Source organism: Fringilla coelebs (genome assembly GCF_963513975.1).
Source record: "Fringilla coelebs genome assembly, chromosome: 3".
NCBI classification, from domain to species: domain Eukaryota; kingdom Metazoa; phylum Chordata; class Aves; order Passeriformes; family Fringillidae; genus Fringilla; species Fringilla coelebs.
Genome location: NC_140030.1, coordinates 22,325,436 through 22,348,223, shown reverse-complemented (window position 1 = coordinate 22,348,223; position 22,788 = coordinate 22,325,436). Strand labels below are relative to the sequence as shown.

The 22,788-nt window shown below is 33.7% G+C and overlaps 1 protein-coding gene across 1 annotated transcript in view; it reads left to right on the top strand.

Moving 5' to 3' along the window:
* Positions 1–22,788, top strand: part of CSMD1 (CUB and Sushi multiple domains 1) — a gene marked incomplete at both ends in the record, with an annotated part of 1,059,366 nt that overhangs the window by 1,017,126 nt on the left and 19,452 nt on the right. Inside the window, 8 exons of the mRNA XM_084202054.1 lie at positions 5,819–6,007; positions 7,733–7,906; positions 11,455–11,637; positions 13,848–14,024; positions 14,984–15,163; positions 16,478–16,651; positions 17,600–17,773; positions 20,674–20,747. Of these exons, the coding sequence (XP_084058180.1) occupies positions 5,819–6,007; positions 7,733–7,906; positions 11,455–11,637; positions 13,848–14,024; positions 14,984–15,163; positions 16,478–16,651; positions 17,600–17,773; positions 20,674–20,747 (1,325 nt within the window). The remainder of the gene's footprint in view (positions 1–5,818; positions 6,008–7,732; positions 7,907–11,454; positions 11,638–13,847; positions 14,025–14,983; positions 15,164–16,477; positions 16,652–17,599; positions 17,774–20,673; positions 20,748–22,788) is intronic.

Here is a 22,788-nt window from a genome sequence, read left to right as displayed (position 1 = left end):
AAACTAGTAGAGGCATCTTTTGAGGCAGCTGAAGAGGTCCTCATCCAGGTGAAAAACAATGCTCAGGTTAATAAAGAATCTGAAGAAAAGGACTTTCAGTTATGATCCCAGAGTTTGTACTAGTTTGACAAAACCTATTGTGTTAATATTACTTGTACAAAAATGCCCAAAAATGAATTTTGAATACAGAGAAGACATGAGAAAAATAACAGGCAACTACTTTGTCTTTCTGGTCAATTTGCTATTGCAATACCTGGCAAAATCTGAGAAGTTTTCATTCTTGTTTATTGTTGACTTTGCATTGTCCTTTACTAAAATTCCATTTACTGGCAATTTTGTCATCAAGCTTTCACAAGAGGAGCTTTCTTTCTTTTTATAGGCAGCATTTTTAAAAACTTGTCATAAAACCAGAGTGAATTCTCTACTGTTTATTCACTCTAGAGTGTTAGTCCCTAAACATTTTCTAGATACCTACATTAATGCAATACTTTTCAGATGAAAAATGTTTAAAAATCTGTTGATAAGATTTGAAAGTTTATTAAAAAAGCTTAAGATAGTTTCTGTCAAGAAAAGAAAAAAAGAGAAGAAGAAACAAAATACTGTGAATGATGTAGTTTTTGATGATCACTCAACTTCTTAACAGAAAGCTGCCCTAGAGGACTCTGACATGGTCTTTTAACTTCTTTGTCCTCAAGGGTTTGAATCTACTCAGTGTGAGGTTCCAAAGTTATCAGGGCAGGCTTGGAGTATTCTCCAGCTTTTCTCAGAAGACATAACCAAGACTGACAGAATTCATTTCCCATGCAACTCTTGACAGGTGTCATTGAGAGAGAGCAATCTCCATCTGCTCTCTCTGTGATTTACAATTGAGTCCCCAGGGTGAAAGGCAATTGGGGAAATACTGCCTTAGTTCTGTATGCCAGCCAACTCAAATTCTTTTCTCAAGTATTCCTTACTGCAGCCCTTCTTAGAAACAGCACATTTGTGTATATATTTAAAAACTGATAGCTGGTCTTAAGTAGCACTGCAGGCATAATTGTGGTTACTTATTAACTTGAGGGATCATATTCTCTTGCATTATCATTTGGTAAGACTTCATATATGATCAAGGATTTTGTTCACAGAGCATATGCTTAAATTATGCATTTGGTGACTATTTTGTATTTCATTCATCACTGAGCTGTCTAAACAGATACTGCTGTTATTGGAGTGTAGACTCTGAATCACACAGAAAAATTGATACTTTGGGACTGCAATATATTGCTTGAACATTCCATATTTCGGGTCTGCATAGAGAATTAACTTTTTCTGTTCTCCCTATTGACTTGCAAAAATAGTTCAGTTAGAATTGCTTTTGAGTGGCTTTGGGCCAGCATATCTTCATGAAGCAAAGTTCCTTTTAATTTCTAATACTGACTTTTTATAAGTGAGCTTGGTATGATTATCTGGTAAACCAAAGATTTAAACAGTTATATTTGATTTTGTTTTATGTTAATAATCTCAACTTCACTAAAAAAAGGCACAGCTCTTGTGAAAGCTGGTTAAAAATTAAACCTAGGGAGAGAATTGAATAATCCATAGGATGAGAATATTTGAAAATAGTTGTATTCATGAATCTACAAAACCTTCAAGAAATGTGAGAAATTTTAACATGCATCAGATTTTTCTCCTGTTTCAATAGACTAGTCTGAGATTAAAATAATTTGAATTATTACTTTCAACATTCTCTTTCAACTAATCTAGTGCATATTTGAGTTCAATAGCAATGTTTTTCTCTAAATTGCAGTGAGAAATAAGCATTTTTTGTATTTTCTTTTGAAAAAATTCTAAAATGGCATTTCACTGTTTATTTTAGTGCTTTTTCTGTTATATAATTTTTATCTGTGCAGTGTTTCACTGCTTATCACTTTGATCCAGAAATAAAATAAGCAGTCAATATTATAGTTTTTAAAAAAGCACTTTCTGATATTCTGGAGTTCCCACAACTCCCAAATGAGATTTCTATGTGACTGATAGTCTATGATACTATGATGAGTTGTCTACATTTTTTGTTCTGGAAGGCACATTCTTTTAAAGGTTTGTGCCTGTAGATCTCTACTGTCCTTCCCATTCTATCAAAGAGAATACCAGAGCATCTGCAAATTCATTCTCAGACAAAACAACAATAACAGCAACAAAACCCAAAACCAAACCAAATAAACAAACAAAAGCCTTAAAACAAACAAATGCAAAAACCCTAAAACCACCAAACAAAACGACCCAAAAATCCCACCAGAACATAAACTAAAAATATAGGTTGCATGAAAAAAGATTCTTCATGCATAATAGGAAACTTAATCTGATAAACAGTATGAATCTTGTCCTATAGCTTGGGAAGAATTCAGTAGTATGTGTCCTCATGCAAATTTCCACTAATTTTGTGTATTCATTAATGAAATTTTACTGTAAAAGTGGATGTTCTGTTTAAGATGTGAGTGCCCGGTTTATAGTGCTATATTCCTTATATAAAATAAATTTGGATAATATTAAATGCAAGCTACTAAACATGTGTCTGTACTGCATCTCTGTGAGTACAGCAAGGAGAGGATAAAATTTGTACCAGGATAAAATTTCTAATACAAAAAAAAAATTAAATATTATTGATGTATTGATAAACTGTTATTAATTCACCTTTGGACACTTGACAGAGGAATGTAGTTATTATTTTTGCACAGGATTTTACATATATTGTTAAAGCCATAAAGCACAATTCCATCTTTTTTTATTTGTGTCATTTAAGGGAAGAGCTGCTCTTGAAGGTGTAGTTGCTAGAACAGGTAGGTATCAGTGGAACGGAAAGGTCTTATTTTGCCATAGTTACTTTTTGCTACACAGTTTCATTACAAAATTGTGTGCTGATTAAAATGTGGATGTAGGTCTCAAGTAGACCTGAATTCGTTCTCTAACAGTACAAATATTACATGCAACCCTGGACTTCATTTTTTGATATGCTGGATCGCAATAGTGGTATTGTGTAATTGTGAGGTTGGGAATCAAATTATCATAAAAAATAGTTTTAGCTTAATTGAAAGATTTTGAAATATTCACTTCTGTGTTTGAAATTAAATCAATCTGTATTTTTAAATTAAACAGTGCCTGGCATGGGAGCTAACTTGCTTCTACATATTTACGTGGTTGTTCATTTGAACCAAGTGGCACGTTCACAGGAATTGTTTGGAGCATGGCTCAGGGGTTAGTATGGACAGGAGGATCATTCTTCATGAGCTGTTCAGAGAAATTCACTCTGTTCTGGAGTGTAGCTGCCCACAATGGCCTAGACTGAGCCACCGTCTACTGGCCTCATGCCAGAAAACAAGTGCTGGCTTTCTTTAATTCACATTGATACAGATGTGTATTCAAATGTTTAGGAATGTGTATACATTTATGTGTAAAAATTAAGTTTAAGGATGTGTTTGTACAAGGCAACTTATAACTATGCAGATGATGCAGGCTAGTTCCAAAAGCAGAAACTTTACAGCAGCATCTACCCAGCACTACACCGTGTATAATTGCCTAGGAAACAGGGTTAATTAGGATGCAGCATGTGTTGTTTCTGGGAATTGTGCTGATTTCTGTAAGAAAGGATTGTACTGTAAGTGCACATGAGCTCCTTCAGACCTAGCTTAATGTTTTGGTAAAGTAACCTGTCAATGGACTCTACATTTTACAGACTTTCACACGTGTCCCTGTTCTACAATGATAGTTATATTGCCAGTGCAAGAATTAGACTTAGCTGACAAAGATGAGTAACCATGGAAAAAAAAGCAGTAACAAAGAATATGCCATGTAAAAGAAAAAAGCATTTTCTCTTGATAATACTCTTAAATAGAGCTCCCCAGAAGAAAGGATTTTTGGAGCTCTTCAAAGCAAGTACAAAGACACAGACTTCCACATCCAAATTTTTCACAGTTTTCAAAGAGCAGTGGGATATAAGGACTTGATATTTTTCCCTGTCTTATGGAAGAGAAAAAAAATAGTCAAGAGCTAAAGAGGTATTTTTTTCTGTCAATGAAATCTTATATAAACACATATTTATTTAACCTGCATTTATCTGATTTCTGTATAAAATGTTATGTTCATAACACTAGTTTAGAGAAAAGTTTTTAATATGAAATATAAGCTAAACTATTATAATGCAAGCTGAATGTAACTTTTCTGTTGAATTATTTCATAGGATTCACCATAAATCAAATAGGAATAGTTTCAGTTAGGAGACTAAAATTTTACTACTGCTCAAGAACACAAAAAACCCCAAAACAACAAACTGACCTCTTTCAATAAATGTAATTATTCTACGTAATACCTTTCTAATGCTTTGTGTGCATCATTGTAATACCTAATGTTTAAAAAAATATTGGAATTTTCTGTGTAATTGTAGCATCAGTGTTTTTAATAACAATTGTTACATGAAAAATAGGTTTCTTTATTTCAAAAAGAGTTCTTTTCCCAACTATTACTTCTAAAATAATTTTTATGAAGGAAAACTTTAGATTCATATGAGACATTCTTTAGACCTAGGTATATGTTTGTTTAGAATTGTGAGGTAAAAATTATGAACATTTAACACTTCTAAGAACATTACTTTAAAATACAAGGATAAATAAATTAAAACTGGATTTTGCTCCAGATTAAATTTTAGGATGTTAGAACTTTTCTAAAATCCTGATACTTTTTAGGTGATTGAATGAAATGTCTCTTCAATGAATGAGTATTTGCACTAGATGCCTTATTCTAATGTATTGCCTAATCAGCACATTTAAATCTTATGTATGGTAAAACTTAAGCTTCTGAATAAAAGGAGTAAAAAGCAGTCCAATGAAGTCTATGTATATTTTACTTGTGAAATCATAATCCTATCTGTATTCTTGTCCATTGATTTATTTTTCATGAAAATTGATTTGAACTGAATGACATACTTGAAAGTTAGGTCCCTGTGGTTCTTTGGTGAGCTTTAATTTATTATAATAATTATATTGTGTTTTTTTAGTTTAATTGTACTGTTATCTTTAGAATAGAGATGGAAGGGTGGAGTAGGCATTTGTAACTTTTCATATAGTTTTCAGATTAACAGACAGCAAAACTGGGTGTTTGAAAAAGTCCCTTCTAACCCGAGTTGTTAAATGATTCTATGACTCTGCAGTCACTGCAAAGTATAAAATGAAGGAATGGGGAGGGTAATTATACTTTATATAAAACAAATCAGTCATGAAAATGCCCATAATTTTTTAGGTTTTTAATGGCTATCTGAAAAAATTACTTCATGCTTTCTGGTGCTTACCCTCACTCCTGCTCCCCTATCAAATATTTGATTTTCACTGTTGTCCTTTTCCTCTTCTACATATTAATAGCAGAAATTTTCCTAAATATTTGAAGAAAATTTTTTCATTAGAGTAAATTAAAAAAAAAAAAAAAAGAAAATGTCAAAGTGTTATTTGAACTGTTCCTTCACATAAAAATTATGTAGAAGACCAAACTAAACCTACCAAGGGAATGATAAAAATTCCTCCAATTTCTCTTTCATCTTTGAACCACTTGTATACTTGATACTGTGTATCTTGTCCAAGACTATTAAAAGAACTGGAGTAAATTTTATTATTACTTTCAAAGCAAAAAGATCTAGTGTCTTACTTGGGAATCAATATTTCTGATATTTAAGTCAAATAAAACCCACAAAGGAACCGTAGATGAACCACAGCCATGAGCTTCTATTGAAGCAATGAAAATCATTGCTAAATGTATTGCTGTTATGTCTCAGCAATGAATACTGTTTGTCTTACAGTGGTGAACTGCTCTGATCCTGGCTTTGTGGAGAATGCGATTCGTCACGGGCAGCAGAATTATCCTGAAAGTTTCAAATACGGAACGAGTGTGGCATACCATTGCAAGAAGGGATTTTATCTCTTGGGCTCATCTGCACTGACCTGTAAAGCCAATGGGTTATGGGATAGATCATTGCCAAAGTGTTTGTGTAAGTGTCCGTTTGGTTGGATTAGCATTAAAGAGTTGTGCATGATTTTAAATCGTGACAGAAAAAAGAAGTGTAGCCATCTATTAAGGAACAATGTGGACTTAAAGATCAGTAAATTGCAAATTGTATATCTCAGTAAGGGAAGATTAAGACAAAATATCACCCAATTTACCATTATTAAAAATGTGTTTCCAGGGAACTGTGAAACTATTATTTCAAATGTCAGAAAGTCAACATTATTTTCACCTATCTGTGAATCGTTAAGGTATCTGGAAACATCTAGGGAAATCTAAAATTATTTATTTGTTATAATTTAAAATGATTGTCTAAGACCATTTATGACTATATCAGATATTGGTAATTTTTTCAGACTCATTGTAGTGTATATTTGAGAACAAATCTGTGAAATATTGAGTAGAAAAATTTTGCTCAAGAGGGTCTTTTCATCACATCACTTCATATTTCCTCCATCACATTCTCCTCAGAGAGGGAGGAATCTGATGTTTCCCATGATCAGTAAGCTTCATACCAAACAACATAACAATTTGTTTGAGTTTAATTTCCATTGAGATATTTTCCTTCTCTGATCACTGTTAATATGCTGTCATGATTTCTGATTTGGAATGCAATTAAAAGAAGTAGTAAATGAAATTGAAGTATATTTTAATTTGAAACACATCAAATGCTTTTAAAGTTTTTGCTTTACAGAATTGCAATTTTTTACTAAAATAATTTATTTCATGGATTTACACTTACATACCAGAGCAATAAATGTCACTAGGTTGGTGAATTTATTTCTTTATTATGCTCTTCATACTGCTATGTATCTAGTATTCACATGACCCAAGTAGTTTTGTTTTGTTTTTTTCAAACAATCTATGCTTTCAATGTCTGTCAATAAGAGCTATAACGTGAAAAAGTGGGTTTATTCACATTTCTGTAGTAAAATAATCAGGGAAAATACAAACTTTTGAATACAAAATAGCTGCATTTTTTTTTTTTTTAGTTTGGCCAGAATATTTACTGGTGCAAGCATGTTCCTTACTTCTTGTACCTTAGAGAAATAAATATGATTTACAATTATAAAAATTATCAGTAATCCGTTTTCCTCTGCTCACTTTAGTTCATCATTGCTATAACAATATTACAGAATAAATATTTTATTCCACTATGCTGCTTAAACTGTACCTAGCTCTACATACGGTAAAGCTACTTACATTATCATATCTGCAATATATAAGTGTATTACAGCAATAGCCTTATTTGCTGTCTTCCTTCCTATTGTAACCAAATTAAGGTGTACTATTTGTAGGGAAGGATCATGAACAGAAATGAATGAGGAAATATAATATCTAAATATTATCTAAATATCTTAATTATCTAAATTACCTAAATCTAAATTATCTAATATCTAAATCATCTAAATATCTAAATTATCTAAATTATCTAAATCTAAATTATCTAATAATCTAAATATCTAAAAATATAATCTATATATTTTTAGAGAAAGGCTAAACTGGATAGGCTAGTTTTATACAGAGTTTTGTGCTTAATCTTACAAATTACCAATAAATCATCTACAGCAAGAAGAAAATTGAAGCTGTGTAAGAGTTGAAATCCAGATAGATGCACACTTTGTGGAACCAGCCTTGCATTTAAAGGTTCTAAGAGATTTTTTCTGTGCTATGAGAACATCTCATAAAGTTGTGTTCTTTCCTTTGTTAGCCATTTCTTGTGGACATCCTGGGGTACCTGCAAATGCAATTCTTTCAGGAGACAAATTTACGTATGGCTCCATAATTCACTATTCTTGCACAGCGGGTCGAAGGCTCATAGGAAATTCTACAAGGGAGTGCCAAGAAGATAGCCACTGGAGTGGGACTCTTCCTCACTGTTCAGGTACTTGTACCAACCATTATCTGAATGTCACCTTCTCATATGACTAAGGCTATTCTCACACATTTTTTTAGCCAAATATTTGTTTTGTTTATTTTCTGGCTATATTTTTACTTCACCAATAGCCACTTTGCTGTATCACACCCTTTTACTGAAATATTCTCACAATCATCTTATTCTCTTTGTCATTACTTCACAACTTCACTCTTCAGTTGTATATCCCAGTGAGTAGAACACACAGAAAAACAGTGTTTCAAACCTGGTCAAGTTTGTGTTACATTATATTTTTATGAACACTGTTATATGTAAACAAAGGCTGTTACATCAGAAAATTTTGATTAAGAAACTCCATGCCAAAGGAATTAAGGTAAACTTTGTACATTTTGCTCCTCTTTTCTCTTGCAGAATTATACTTTATTGTTGTCAAAATGTGTGAACACCATAAATGTCTGCTGTGTTCTTGGTGCTGTCAGGAAGAACAGGAACAGTTCATTCTTCCCTAGACTATGCAAATCTAAAAGAAACCATAAAACATCACACATTTTTTTTGAAGTGAAGAGTTCAGGCCAGGATTGGCTACTAAGGACACCCACAGCATGTTAATAGCTTTTGTAAGGGAAACATGTATACACATTTTGGTATGTAAAAATCAAATACCTGAATGCTTTTAGACAAAAATTTTCTAGTGAAAAAATTGTTCATAATTACTCATTTTACAATCTTATAACTTCCCTTGAACTACTGGACTTGCCTACTGTTGGGCTGATGTGATTCAATGTGGTTCAATTCAAATTTGACCTAATTTAAATAGGTGTAAGGTACTTTGAATTATTTTCAGTACTTTGAAAAAGCTCTGAATAAGTGTTCATTGAAAATGGTCCTTTTATGGGCTGCAAGGATGATTCTGCAAGGATGCTGAACAGAATTTGAAATACTGAGAAAAGGAAATGAATTTAAATCACTACTGTTTCTTTTCAGTTCTCTGCTGCTCAAGGAAATAGTTTAGATTCTTCTCACACTGCTAGATCTCACTGCCATCATGGTCTCTATGCCTATACCTGAAAGGCATCACTGCACAACAAGAAATCTTTTCTTGCTTATCTTAAGCTCACATTTATGTCACTTTCACCTTTTTATCCAGCATAATATCCCAGATCTGAAATGACACCAAGACTTGAATAGTCAGATAACAATCTAGTGCTGTTATCCAACATTTCTCACCACTAGGAAAAATCTCCTTTTGGTGGAGAGAAATTTTAATTGCTAATAATTAAGACTCTTCAGATATTTTCAGTCATGAATATGACAGTATTTTATAGACTCATAGACTTTGCAAACATTAAAGAGCCCTGTACTCATGTTTTTTGGGGGGGAAGATATGTCTACTGTAACTAAAATATTGTTACTGATGCAGAATTCAATTTTCTGACTTTGAACACAACGGGTCACCATCTCAAGAGCAAAGTGATTTCCTAGGAAAATTAAAATCTACCTCTCTTGGCTCAACGTAAAATGCAATGAACCCCCCTGCACAAAAAAAAAAAAAAAAAAAAAAAAAAAAAAAAGCCAAGGAAAACCCTAAAAAGGTGTCTCGTTTCTCTATGGTATTTAGAACTGTAAAATGAACTACACTTTCCAAGTTAGAGATTCAGGAGATTAATCTATCAACATCCAATATGAATAATTTGTTGTCATAATGTCAGTGAAAGAATGATTGCACCCAGGCTGACTGAGAACTCTAACTGGTTTTGTACTTCAGTGATATGAAAAACAGTCCAAATATAATATTTAAAACCTGTAGTCTCTTTCAGAATGGGATTAATTTCTTTATTATATATTAATATATGTTTGAATGCCTGATGGTTCTATGATGGTAGAAATATGATCTCAGAGTTTGTTTTCACCTGGGACCTGTTGCAATGATGAACTTTTGTAGCCTATGAATTAAGCAATAGTTGATTTTTTTTTTTTAAATGGATAATGGATAATTCAATAATGGATACTGAGTCTTATACATTGCTTAATAAAAAGGGGTCTAGACCTTCATATTACTATAACTGCCTTTGTCTGTACCCTTTGATTAAAACATTTCATGGTCCCAGTTCAAATTTTCTCCGAGTCAAAACTCATGTCCAAGAAAATAAAAATGTCCAGTCATTCATCTTAAATAATTCTCTCAGCAAAATCCCTAAGCGAGTGAGACATCATCAAATTTTCAGAATCATAGATCATTCTGCCCTGAAAAATCCCTTTGCCTTCACAAGCCAAAGTATATGTGATATATCTGTTTCATGCCATAAACATGCCACAGTGGGAGCCTGAATCACAGTCCTCATACTATTTCACACATTTTAAGCAGACAGAAATGTCTGTGAAATAGTAATGTCTTTGAGTAAGTGGAAGCAGATAGCATCCAGAGGCCACATCTGGATTTCTGCTTTAGCAGTGCCAGGGCATAAGTCATGGATGACAGTGCTTTATCCTTGAGACTATTATGCTCTTTAAATTAATTTAGACAGATTAATTTAACAAAATTTAACAAAATAACTTTTACCCATCAAACAATGCACGAATGCATTACAAGTTTGTGTGTGCTGGAGATCATTCTCAACAATCAGTTTGGAGGCAGCCACTGTATTCTGGAGAGTGAGTTTTATTGTACAGAGAGACAGAATATACCAGCTGACTTAAGACACTCACACTGTTTACAAGCATGTATTTATACCAGGAAATGTAGGTCCAAATGCTGTAGGGCAGTGTGACAACTGCAATCTATTCTAGAAGAACCTAGTACTAAACAAAGTGAACACAATCAAAGCCATAATCTTGAATTCAGAAACTGTGTTGGCCTCCTTTTATGTGAAATCATGATTGTATCCACTCTTACTTGCTGTTATTAAACCCCTATGGTATGTAATTGTGCTTTCTGATGTAAGAAAATTTTAATTTCTAAATGAACTATTTGAGTTTTCTCAAAAATTTGGTTTTTTTTTTCTTTGTTTAGGATTTTATCTTATGTATGAGAGGGGTGCCTATGAAGAAAAACCCATTTAAGAGTACACAGACTTTAAACTACTAAAGTATTTACATGTATTTTGAAAAATAAAAAAAAAAACAAAAATAAAATCAAAGCCCAAAATCAAAACCTATAGTTTCAATAGTATTTGAGTTTAGACTTATAATTCAAAAGTGGAGAACAAAGGATAAGATTGCTATTAACTGCAATGTAGACACAAGAGAATTTAGGAGATACACAATTTTATACCAAAATTTGTAATAAATGGTTGATACTGAGACCATACTTCCTTAACCACCTTGTATAATATCTCCTGTAAGAGCCGCTTTATTTGATAAAGCACTTGACTGATTCATCATTCTTACGAGGACATCTTTGAGAGCTCTGTCTTGCAACATGTTCTTTCTCTTCTAAATTTGTAACCACTATTTGCACAGAAACAATGCAGTGGCTGTATTCACAAGAGAGTCATTTCACTGCCGCTACATTTTTACATAATGTCCCTGCCAATAATTGTGCCTGTTGTGTTTTGCAGGCAATAATCCAGGTTTCTGTGATGATCCAGGAGTACCAGCCCACGGGTCTAGACTAGGGGATGAATTCAAAACAAAAAGTCTGCTACGTTTCTCATGTGAAATGGGTTATCAGCTGCGAGGGTCTGCAGAGAGAACATGTTTGCTAAATGGTTCCTGGTCAGGTATACAGCCTGTGTGTGAAGGTAGGTATTGATACACTGGCACTTTGACACTATTGACAACCTTCCAAATGACTTCTTTTTCTTTGATTGAAAAATTCTGTTAGGTGGAAATATGCTTTCATAACATTCTGCAGAAAGTTGATATAAAAATGTTAACAAGCAGCTCGTGTTTTTCTTAAAAACTTAAATCCAAACTGCTAGAGTTTTGGAATATATATTTATAAGATTTTTTTGAGAAAATAATTTTAGGTAAAAAATAATTAGCCTGAAAATAAATAATAGACACCTGAGTTAAATGTTAGAAAAATGCTTTTGATTGAAGATATGAAAATGGAGTGATAAATAAATCTGTCATCTGTTTTGTATTAATAAAATACTTTCATCTTCTCTTTTTCTGTAATATCTATGCATCAGGGTCTGAAAAATGATAAAATATGATTGCATAAATGAATATAAAAATTAGGTATAAATTAATAAATCAGTATGTATTTCTCAACAGAAGTTAGATTATTTTCTAATGAGATATTTTTATGCTGCCTCTTTTGGAAGAAATGCAACAAAATATTTCTGAAATCACATTTTAAAATAAGATAAAAACATAATAAAGAATTTTTACATTTTTTATGCAGTTAAAATTGGGAAGCAGTGATAGAAGACTTTAAATTCAGTTTTATAATGACTTCTCAATTTCTGAGAATGTTTGAAAAATTGCTTTATCTAAGTCATCAGAGTTAATGGATTCTGTAGTATCTGTTGTCCCCTAAACTGCATGATAAAATGGAAGATAGAACATAATATTTGTTACATCTTTTTTTTTTTTTACCAACACTTTTTATTCTGAGAAGAATTATTCTTTTGCAGTATTTTTCAGCACAGGCTAATCTTCTGTCCATGCAGATAGCATCATAACTATTTAAAAATGGCAGTGGGCACAGGATCAGTATTTGAATCAGTATTTTCAGCAGAAAATTTCAGTTTTGCAGTATCTTTTCTGCTTGCCTTGCATGGAGACATTAACTGTAGTAGGACAGCAGAAGTCAGTGGCAATTATCAGTGTTTTAAATGCTGCTTTTTTCCAGCTTTAATCATAGTGTTTGCTTCAACCTTGTCCTTTCAGAAAAAAAACCAAAAAAACCCAAAAAAAAAGCCTCTTTTTCCCCCCATTTTTCTATAGTCCTTCAATTGTTTCCTATTTATTCTAAGTAACAATGAGGTTAGGAGGAGAGCATCTATTCATTCCTTCAATTTCAAGTTACAACCTGTTGATTTTTTCTCTTCACTATTTGAAACTTTTGAACTTAAAAAGTGATTAAAAATTTATTTTTAAAAAGTAATAACGCATTATTCCAAATATAAATGGTAGATGAATTTTTATTTGGCAAATCATATTTGTTTTAATCACAAAACCTAACACTGTTATATTTTAATTATTAGATTATAACTATTATGTTGGGGGGCATCCAGCAGGTCCAAGTCTTTCTTCTGCTGGGGACCCCAGAGGTGGATGCAGTACTCTAGGTGGGGGTCTCAAAAGATTCAAGTTGCTAGAAATGTTGTTAGGAAAACTCAAAACAAAAACCCAAATTCTTTTAATGATGGGTTGGTCCACTGGGGAAAAAAAAAAAACCAGCCTCACCTCCCAAAAAAACCCAACATGTAATCAAAGTAATTAAGCTGCTGTCAAATCTTGGACATATGAAACATAATTATTGCCCTAAAGAATTGATATAGATGCCCAAAAGATATGGAGGACAATACATAATATCTATTCTTTTCTTGATTCAAAAAAAAAATCAATGAGAAGGTCACAATTTACTATTTCTGCATGTTTACAATTGAAAAATGAGATACCAGAAGACAGGAAGACAGGAAGAGAATAGAAAAATGTGCCAAAAGGCAAAACAGAGGTACAGATCTGTCAGAAAGTCCTGAATAAGCCTTTTTTGTTTCAGTGACTGTATTGGGTTGAGTAGAAAAAAAAGGGCAAACTATCTGAATCAGGAATTGAAAAAAAAGGAAAAAAAAAAACAGATGCAAGTAATAATATTAACAAAGAGAAATAAAATGTTAATTCAAGAATATACCTATTACATATTTTCTCAGTAAAACTTGCTGTAGGTGTTTTCAAAGATGAGCTATTAACCAAGTTGTTCTTTTCCTTTTTTTTTAATCCCAGTTAGTCACCTATCATCAAAATACTTTTTTTTTTTTTTTTAATTTCTTCTTTGCAGCTGTATCTTGTGGGAACCCTGGTACACCAGCCAATGGTATGATAATATACACTGATGGAATATTATTCTCCAGCTCAGTCATTTATGCCTGCTGGGAAGGTTACAAAACTTCAGGGTTAACTACTAGACATTGTACTGCTAATGGGACGTGGACTGGCACTGCTCCAGACTGCACAGGTCAGAAACTAATTTTCTTCCCCTAAAGCTTTAACATTGTAAGTCATCCAGCCTTCCTATTGAAAATTATTACTTTGATAGATAAAATAACACATTTTTCCACATTCCTGTCTTTAATACCTGAATATATTTATATATCTAAAGGTACATGCCCTTATAATACATGCTAGATGCTTCCAGAACTATCTTCTTAAGATGGCTACATAGGTAACTTTATTGTATTTGTTTACCTCAGAAATTTCAATTTGATGATATTAATATTTTTTAGAATAATGTGTTTAGCTGTTCCTTCAGAGTTTCCTTTAGCATTTTTTCCTTTTTTTTCCTTGTGGCTTATGCTTAGAGGAGGAAGTTCTGGTAGCTCAAAATCAAAGTTTGTGTAATTGGATACATTACTGTGACAGTTTTTATTGTAAGCCTAATGAGTCAGAATTGATCAATCACCATTCTGCTAAGGACCAAGAATCAGGGAGCAGCAAGACTGGGCTATTCCATCAGGTAAGCTGAGCAGGGACCAGAGGAGTGCTACAAGGCAAACAGGGCTAGTGGCTTTACTGACAAAGCCAGACTCGCAGTACATCAGTATTTTTATAAGTACACACACACAAAAGAAATCTATAAAAGGAAAAAAAAATAAGCATTTCATAACTCTGGTGGAATTGCATTGCACCATCAACTTCAGGCTTGATGTGACAAAGATCTCAGTATGAAGGGAGAAAATGTCTGTCAAAACTACCACCAACAGTCTGCAGGACCTGAAGAGGCTCCTGTGCATGCCAGACGAGGCTGCTCTGTTAAAGGAAAATTATATTTGGTCCATGCTATTGAAATGCCTCAGAAAGATAATTTTCTTGACAGAAACAAATTTTTTTCTTGCATTGTAAATGAAAAGAAATTACATTAGGTGTGCATGGTTATATATTTATTAAAAAACCCCTTTTTTTTCTTTTCCTCACTAGTGATTAACTGTGGGGATCCAGGAGCATTAGCAAATGGCATTCAGTTTGGAAATGATTTTACCTTTAATAAGACTGTCAGCTATCAGTGCAATCCAGGCTATCTGATGGAACCTGCAAGTTCATCTACCATGCGTTGTGTAAAGGACAGCACTTGGAACCAGAGTAAACCAATTTGCAAAGGTGAGCTTTTGAATGTAACAATTTACAAGTACTGTTTTGACACATATGTGATATTCGCTAACTGCTGTCTTTATTTATAAAAAAAAAAATCAAAATATTCTCTGGAACAATTACTTTTCCAAATGCAACTAAAACATTTAGATAAATATTTCTGTAGAATTTATATTTATTTTGCACATATGCTGTGATAGAATAGCAATCAAAATAGTGACATTATTGACTAAAATAGAAAATCACTCTGCAATAAAGATTGTCAGAGTGCTCAGCTTAAAAAATATATGAATGTAGTACCCATTTTTCATTTTTGACCTATTTCTCTTGGATTAGATAGAAAAAATTCTGTAACAGAATTCTGCAAACCAAGCTTTCTGTAAAAGATTCCCTTGTTGCAGTAGTGTGGTCATCATAAACAGGAAAAAAAATGCTTCACAAATAGCTAATTACAAGTGCTAGCAGGAAGGTCATAGTGGGGATGACTTTGAAAGACAAATAAGGCAGCCTGGTGAAAATTGTTAAAACAATTTCAGCAGCCCAGGGAGTAAATTTAACAGCCTAGGGCATCTTCTGCTTATAGAAGGCCTAGGCTGCCAACTCACCTAGCACCACTTCACTGTGATAGCTAAGTCTAGCCTACTAATTAAATTTTGGCATACGTATTCTACTGACCGCATTTTTCTGTCATCAGAAGTACTGCCTGAGTGATTTTATGGTTGTGGTCTTTGTTAAAAGAAATTATATGGAAATGCAAATGTGGACATTCCAGATTTCATCTTTTTGGACACTCTTATTAGAATTTGGAAAATGTCAGAATAATTTCTTAGCCCCAATTACCAATAAAATTAATTACCATTGTGTGTGGAAAGCCTTAGAAAATAAGCAGATGAATGAACAGTCATATTAAATAGTGCTGCAAAATTAGTTTAAAAGAAAATGCAAATATTTGGAAATTTAGAATAAAAAAAACTTATCTATTGAAAGAAATAATGTTTATTGAAAACCTTTACCTAGCTAGTAACCGGTTGCCAAAAATAATCAGTAATGAATATATAGGGAAAAAAATAAAACTAGGTAGCTATGTACTCTTTGGGCTTCTAGAAAACTAGCACTCAGGGACTTCCTAAATGCAGAGCCTTTATTTTTGTTTTTAAATTAGTTTTCTGTCTATTAGAGACTGCTATGTCAACACAGGTATACTTTGTTGGAACAATAGTCTAAAATACCTTTTTTTAGATTCAAACGTATGAGTGGGTATTATATCACGTATTCCTAAACCCTATAAATTCTTGAAATTGTAACTTTTCTTTCCTGACACAGCTATTACTTGTGGCCCCCCTCCAACAGTACTGTATGGGAAGGTGGAAGGATCTGATTATCGTTGGGGTGCTAGTGTGAGTTACAGCTGTGCAGAAGGCTATCAGCTGTCCAACACAGCTATTCTCTCCTGCGAAGGGCGAGGAGTTTGGCGGGGAGACGTCCCACAATGTTTGCGTAAGTTTTCAGGGTACAGTTGTGTTGGGCTTCACCAAAGCTACAATCGGTTCTCTTGGGCTACAGTCACAGAATCACAATTTAAAAAGGACTCAGCTATACCAGGTAATATATGAATTACTGCAGGATTCTCCTTTCTTGTACCAAAAAGCTTACCTTGTTATGAAATTTGAGTGGCTGTGCCCATTAAAGGTCACAGTCTTCTTCCTTTCCCCAAAAGTTACCCCCATCTCTTGTTACCTAATTGCACCCATCACCATTGGCCTAACTGGTAATCCTACTGGATGTTCTGAATTTGACTTGTGGTGACCATGACTGAAATATTCCCTTGCACTCTTCCTTTTATTTTCTTTCCTGTTTCCATTTCCATTAACAGGTGAAAACAAGGATGCTAACACTTAAGCTCATAGCTCATATCTTTTCTAAGCAATTTTTTCTTTCTGAAGGCGAGTACATACCCTCATATCTTGCTTGTATTTATTTTTCAGCATTTTCTCAATCTGTCAACTCAACTATTTGAGTGCTTGAAATCTTGTTAGGAACCTGATAAGCGTTTTCCCTTTTATCTAATTAAGGCAAAAATTTCCAACCTACTCATTTGAGTATGTCAAATGTGAAAAGATGGTTTTATTTTTAAGCATTGCAATATTGCATTGTATACTTCGGGATTATTTTGTTATCCAAATCTAATCAATATTTAAATGTCTCCCTTAAAAGCTTTATTTTTCCAGGTTAAGTTCTATGCTTACAATATCTAAAACAGTGACAATTTATTTTAAATTGCTGTCAAGAATTTAGGAGATCTACAGTCTGACACAGATAAATGAACGGAGCATTTGCACTCATATCCAGTATGCCTGCCTTGCACATAAAACAATGTAGAATACTTCAGGTTAAAGCATATGCAGATTTTAATTCCTTTTTTTTCTTTTCATTTTTATGTATCAGCTGTGTTTTGTGGTGATCCTGGTACTCCAGCAGAAGGACGCCTCAATGGAAAAAGTTTCACCTACAGATCTGAAGTTAGCTTCCAATGCAGACCTCCTTTTATTCTGATAGGCTCTTCAAGAAGATTCTGTCAAGCAGATGGTACTTGGAGTGGAATTCAACCAACTTGCATTGGTAATAAACTACCACTAATGCATGTTCTGCTGAGAATATTCTTGATAAGCTATTACACTATCATAAATATAGAAATTAACTATCCAAGTATAGAAAATATCTATGAAATATAAAAATAACTAGTTTAATAAGGTTATATTTTGAGTATAAATACTATAGGATAAACACAATCACATATGAAGTCATTTGTATATTTACAGGGTTTGTCTGCTGGAAATGCAGAACATCAATAAGTGCAAGTGCATAAATTTGTTCCATCTATTTTTAGAATCTCTTGGATGTGCAGTAGACTGTTACAGATTAAAGACTAGATTTTGTAACTGGAGGGTTAAGGGCACTTTTCAGAATCAATCCTAAATCAAAGTGTTTTCAACTTTGTGAACATGGCTTGTACATCTCTGATCTTTTGAAATTCTGACTAATTCCCAAGTACTCTCAGTTTCTCATTGACTGTTGAACAACTGGTAGGCTTTTAGCATGTTATATCAATCAGATTGACACCTTTAACTCCCACTGACATCAGAATTTGATTCCACTTGGGGTGACATACTAGTGAAAATTAGTTTCGTTTTATAATAAAAAATTCTCTTTGATATTTCTAGACAAACATATTCAGATGTATATAGTAGGCTGTTTATATATTTTGTTGTAGCTGAGATATTGGCTGTGTGAAAGAAATGGGCACTCTGAAAAAAGGTAGCAATCATGATTATTGAAAGCAGCCTGTATTTTTAAATGAAGACATGACAGTCAACAGAATTATTTTGTTTGAATTAAAAACTTCTCTCTATAGTTTTTGCAAACTGGGCAATCATCTTACACCTATATTTTGCTACAGAGGCAAGAAGATTTAAAAAAGCTAATTTTCAGGTCTGATGCAAAGAATCAACTTTGAAAATGTAATAATCAATTTCTGTTTATATTTTATATTGTATAATATAGAAGCACATGGGAAGTAGTGCATCAAAGATGCGGGTTTTTCTTTTACATAATAGTTTTTATGTTACTGTAAAAGGAAAATATTAAATCATCTAACATATTTACAGATAAAATTTCTAAGCAATTTGAAGGTTAAGAACGGTGAACAGTATCTAGAACTAGACCTGAAAAAACCATGTAGTCAAAGCTTTTCTGTTTCTGGGTAGCAATAGTTCCCTTAGAACACTTTGTGAACTCCTGCTTTGATTTCTTCAGATAAGACCTATCTTAAAAATTCAATTCAGCTTCATGTCTATTATTAGAAATAGAATTCCAGCTGTTGATAACTTTTTAAAAGTTCCTGAGCTGTTCAAGCATCTCAACATCAGGAGCACCTTTGCTTTTCATTCTCACACTTTAGGTCAACATCCACCTAACTTTTGAGGCTTTTGGTAAATATCAGTCCAGTTGAATTTTTATGCTCTACTGATGGTCAATATTGAAAATGGGAGTTGGCAAAGAGTAAAATGAAATATCACATTTTTGTAAATGATAAGTTTCAATTTTTGCTCTACAGAAAAATAAAAATTGTTACAGGTGAAGTATAGTCTCAAGAGGTGTTCTTCATAATTCAGTGTCAGCACACAGCAGACTCGGTTGCCAAGGGAGAATCACACACTACAGAAAAATCCACTGGATGAAGTTCTGTGCTGAGGCAGCTCCGGGGTTTTTGGAGACTCCGTGAAAACGGCTGCCAAGACAGAGAAGTCCAGTTAAGCACAACCTGTCTGGGCGCCTCAGGCAGGCTCCAGGGCCCCAGGCAATCTTAGCCAGCTCAGCTCTTAAGTGAGATCAGCTCTTTAGTGATTCTCAGCTCATTAGTGATTTTCAGCTCTTTGCTTGCTAAGTGCCTTTGGCAGCCCAGGAAGAGAGAGGAGAAGTGCTGTATGAGGTTCCACAGAGATGTCTTTTTTGGTATCTTCTGCAAGGGGTCTCGGTGACAGCTCTTCTCCTGAGCTGGGCAGAGGAGGGTGTTTATATAGGGTTTAGGAGGTTTGGAATTTGTTCATTGGTAAGGGTCGAGGCAAATATGACCTATAGTCTTGCAGAGAGATAAGCAAGGATCTGAGGGCAGAAGAGGGGCTTCTTAGGTCCAGTCATCATGACTAGGCATTTGCTGTCATAGGCTGCTGACTGCCAGGGAGGCACTGCAGTCCCTGTGCTTGCTGCACTCTGCTGTCTGACTGGTGGATATGACTGGGCAAAGAACAGTCACTAGAATATGGAGATTACTGAATGAAAAAATAGTTCCAGGCTGCTTTAAATTACTCTCATGAACAATGAGTTTTAATCTGTTGGCATGTGCTATTTTCATGGAGGGAATTTTATTCTCCAGCAACTGAGGTGGTGTTCCATTAAAAACTTGTTTTCTTTGTGGCATAGAAAAAAAAGCCTATACAAAAATAAAAAGTATTTCCTTGCTATGAGAAGAAGCTGATTATGGGTTTGGGGTTTTTAGTTTGTGGGATTTTTTGTGCTTGAAAAGTTTTGGTTGTTTTATGTTGGGAGGGGTTTTTTTTAGAAACACTTATCATTAAGCTCTTCATTTGAAATAAAGAAAATATAAAGATTTCTCTGTGTATTCCAATTGCATTGTGAGTAATGAAATATATATGGATTCAGAGATTTAAAAGGATAAGATTGCTAAAAATTAATGCAACCCAAACTGTAAAGTCTCCACCACCAGAAATACCTGCAAAAACCTTTCAGGAAAATGACAATGTGCTGAAACAAATTACTTTGATATACGTGCTAATTTAGTTAGAAATACTAGCATAATATATAGAAAAACACACATTCAATTAAAAATTGAATTCTTGTCATCACTAGACATTGATGAAATGATTTAATCTTTGCAAACAATTTTAGAGTATTATTTTCACACCATAATAATATGTGTTGTGTTTCACATTTTGCTTTAGATCCAGCTCACAATACATGTACAGACCCTGGTACTCCACATTTTGGAATACAAAATAGTTCCAGAGGTTATGAGGTAATTTTTAAATTATTATTTATTAGCATTCTAAAATGAAAATTTATTTCATAATTATATAAGAAATTTAATGAGAAACATTATCTGTAGTCTTAAATGTCTGATGCAAACCTTAAGAAATTTCCACCCTCGTTTTAATAAAAACCCATTTTTCATGCCAAGCTTTTTTTAAAATATTCAGGTTAAAGAAAGAACTTCTAACCCTGCAATATATCATGCATTCAGTCCTTTAGGAGACTTCAGTACGGAGGGCTATTTATGAATCGATTACTTAATATGATATGACATAATATAATTACCTTGCTTTATGATAATAATTCCTTCATACATTGATGAATAGTCAGTAAATACCTAACAACCAAAGACCTGTGTGATTCAAAGGCCATGTAGTCCTTGACAAAAAAGTCAGCAAGTGGCTTTACTAAATTAGAAATTCATGGTTTATTTGGTTCAGTCAGAGAAGATAAAATTATTGTGTTGTGTCCAGGTTCTCTGGGATGAATATCCTTTCAATAATTTCCAAATTCCTCACAGGTTGTTAGTTTAAGGAGTGAGAGGCAGAAAAGTGACTGAGGAAATAACCGTAGATACAGCAATGACCAATCCACAGTCATTATATAGATTGATAAACTTTCTGTGGATAGATCTTTCAGGTATATATATCTGTGACTTAAATTTAAGATAAGTTCTCTTTGGGTTTGCTACTTATTTCTGAGCCTAGGGCAGCGTGCCCATTGTGATCAAATTAGTAGAACTGTTTTCCAAAATGCCCTTTCTGTAAGTTCCTCTGGTTTCTCTCTCTCCTACAATTTTTCTGTCTTTTGTTGCTGTAGCTGACAGCTCTTTTCTTCACCTTCTGTTCCTGCCTGGCTCACAGATACTGAGGCACTTCTCCCTGAGCCATATCTTGTGGCCTTACCCAAGACAGTTCTGCTTCCAGTAATAGGTGCAGTTGCCTCTCTGATGTCTCATCTTGATTCTGTACCTGTCCCCATTTTCTCTTTAAAAACAACTCCAATCTTTGCACCTAATTTTAAAAAGGGATTGTTTTCTTTTTTCTCCCCCTTTTATCTGCTTCCCAATGGTCTTTAATAATTGTACTGGCCAATTCACTGTTCTACTGTCTGTTATTCATGTTTAAGTAAACTGATCTTCTCTTCCCATTCACCTCTAGAGGCCATAGTAGGTCTTCCTCGGTTGTGTATTAAGTCTTTCTCCAGTATGTGTTCACTCTCAGAGTGCCATCTTCTACCACAGCATGGAGAATTCTCTCTAGTGGCTACAGAACTAGATTGTTTTGGGGGTTTTCATACATTATTAATGGACTTCCTATTTGTATTACATAGCCAAACTTTTATAAAACACTTTTCAGCAGTCTTTCCTCCTTATAGTACAGTGTGATGACAGGCAGCAGATCTTTGTAGGGTTTTCTCATCTACCAGCATCCTGTCTTGCCCCATTCATTCTTTGCCTTTTGTGCTTCCATACACTGTGACTTATAAATGCCCCCAATGTTTTTCATCCAAGTATTATACAAAGAGTGTGCTGCTTTCGCTTTAACTCTTACCAGTAAAATGAAAAAGCAGTATAACTCTTTAACCACCTTGAACCTCTGTTACTTTTTGCTTGGTCTTTTGGAGCTCTGAGAAAAGGTTTGCATCTCGTTATTACTGACAGACAGCAGAATTGGCACAAGTAAGCTAACTTAGACTCAAGACTAACCACACACTGTTCTAGTCCCTATGAAAGACATACTGCATGTCCTTGACAGGATAGAGAGAATAATATGTTTAAAAATAGCTAGAAAGACATAAGTCTGCAAAGCCATATCACTAATATGACCTTTAAAAACACCAGTAATTTTCCCAAGTTACTTCTGGGAGAAATGGTGTGCATTTGCTCAAAATCTACCATGATAAGCAGGTTTTATATAATTGAGTGTATAGATAGCAGGTAGCTACTTTTGAAGATGCTAATTTTTAATTTCCATTGAAGTCCTTCTATGACATTTGCAGTGCAGAGCTATCTGCCTTTCTAAAAC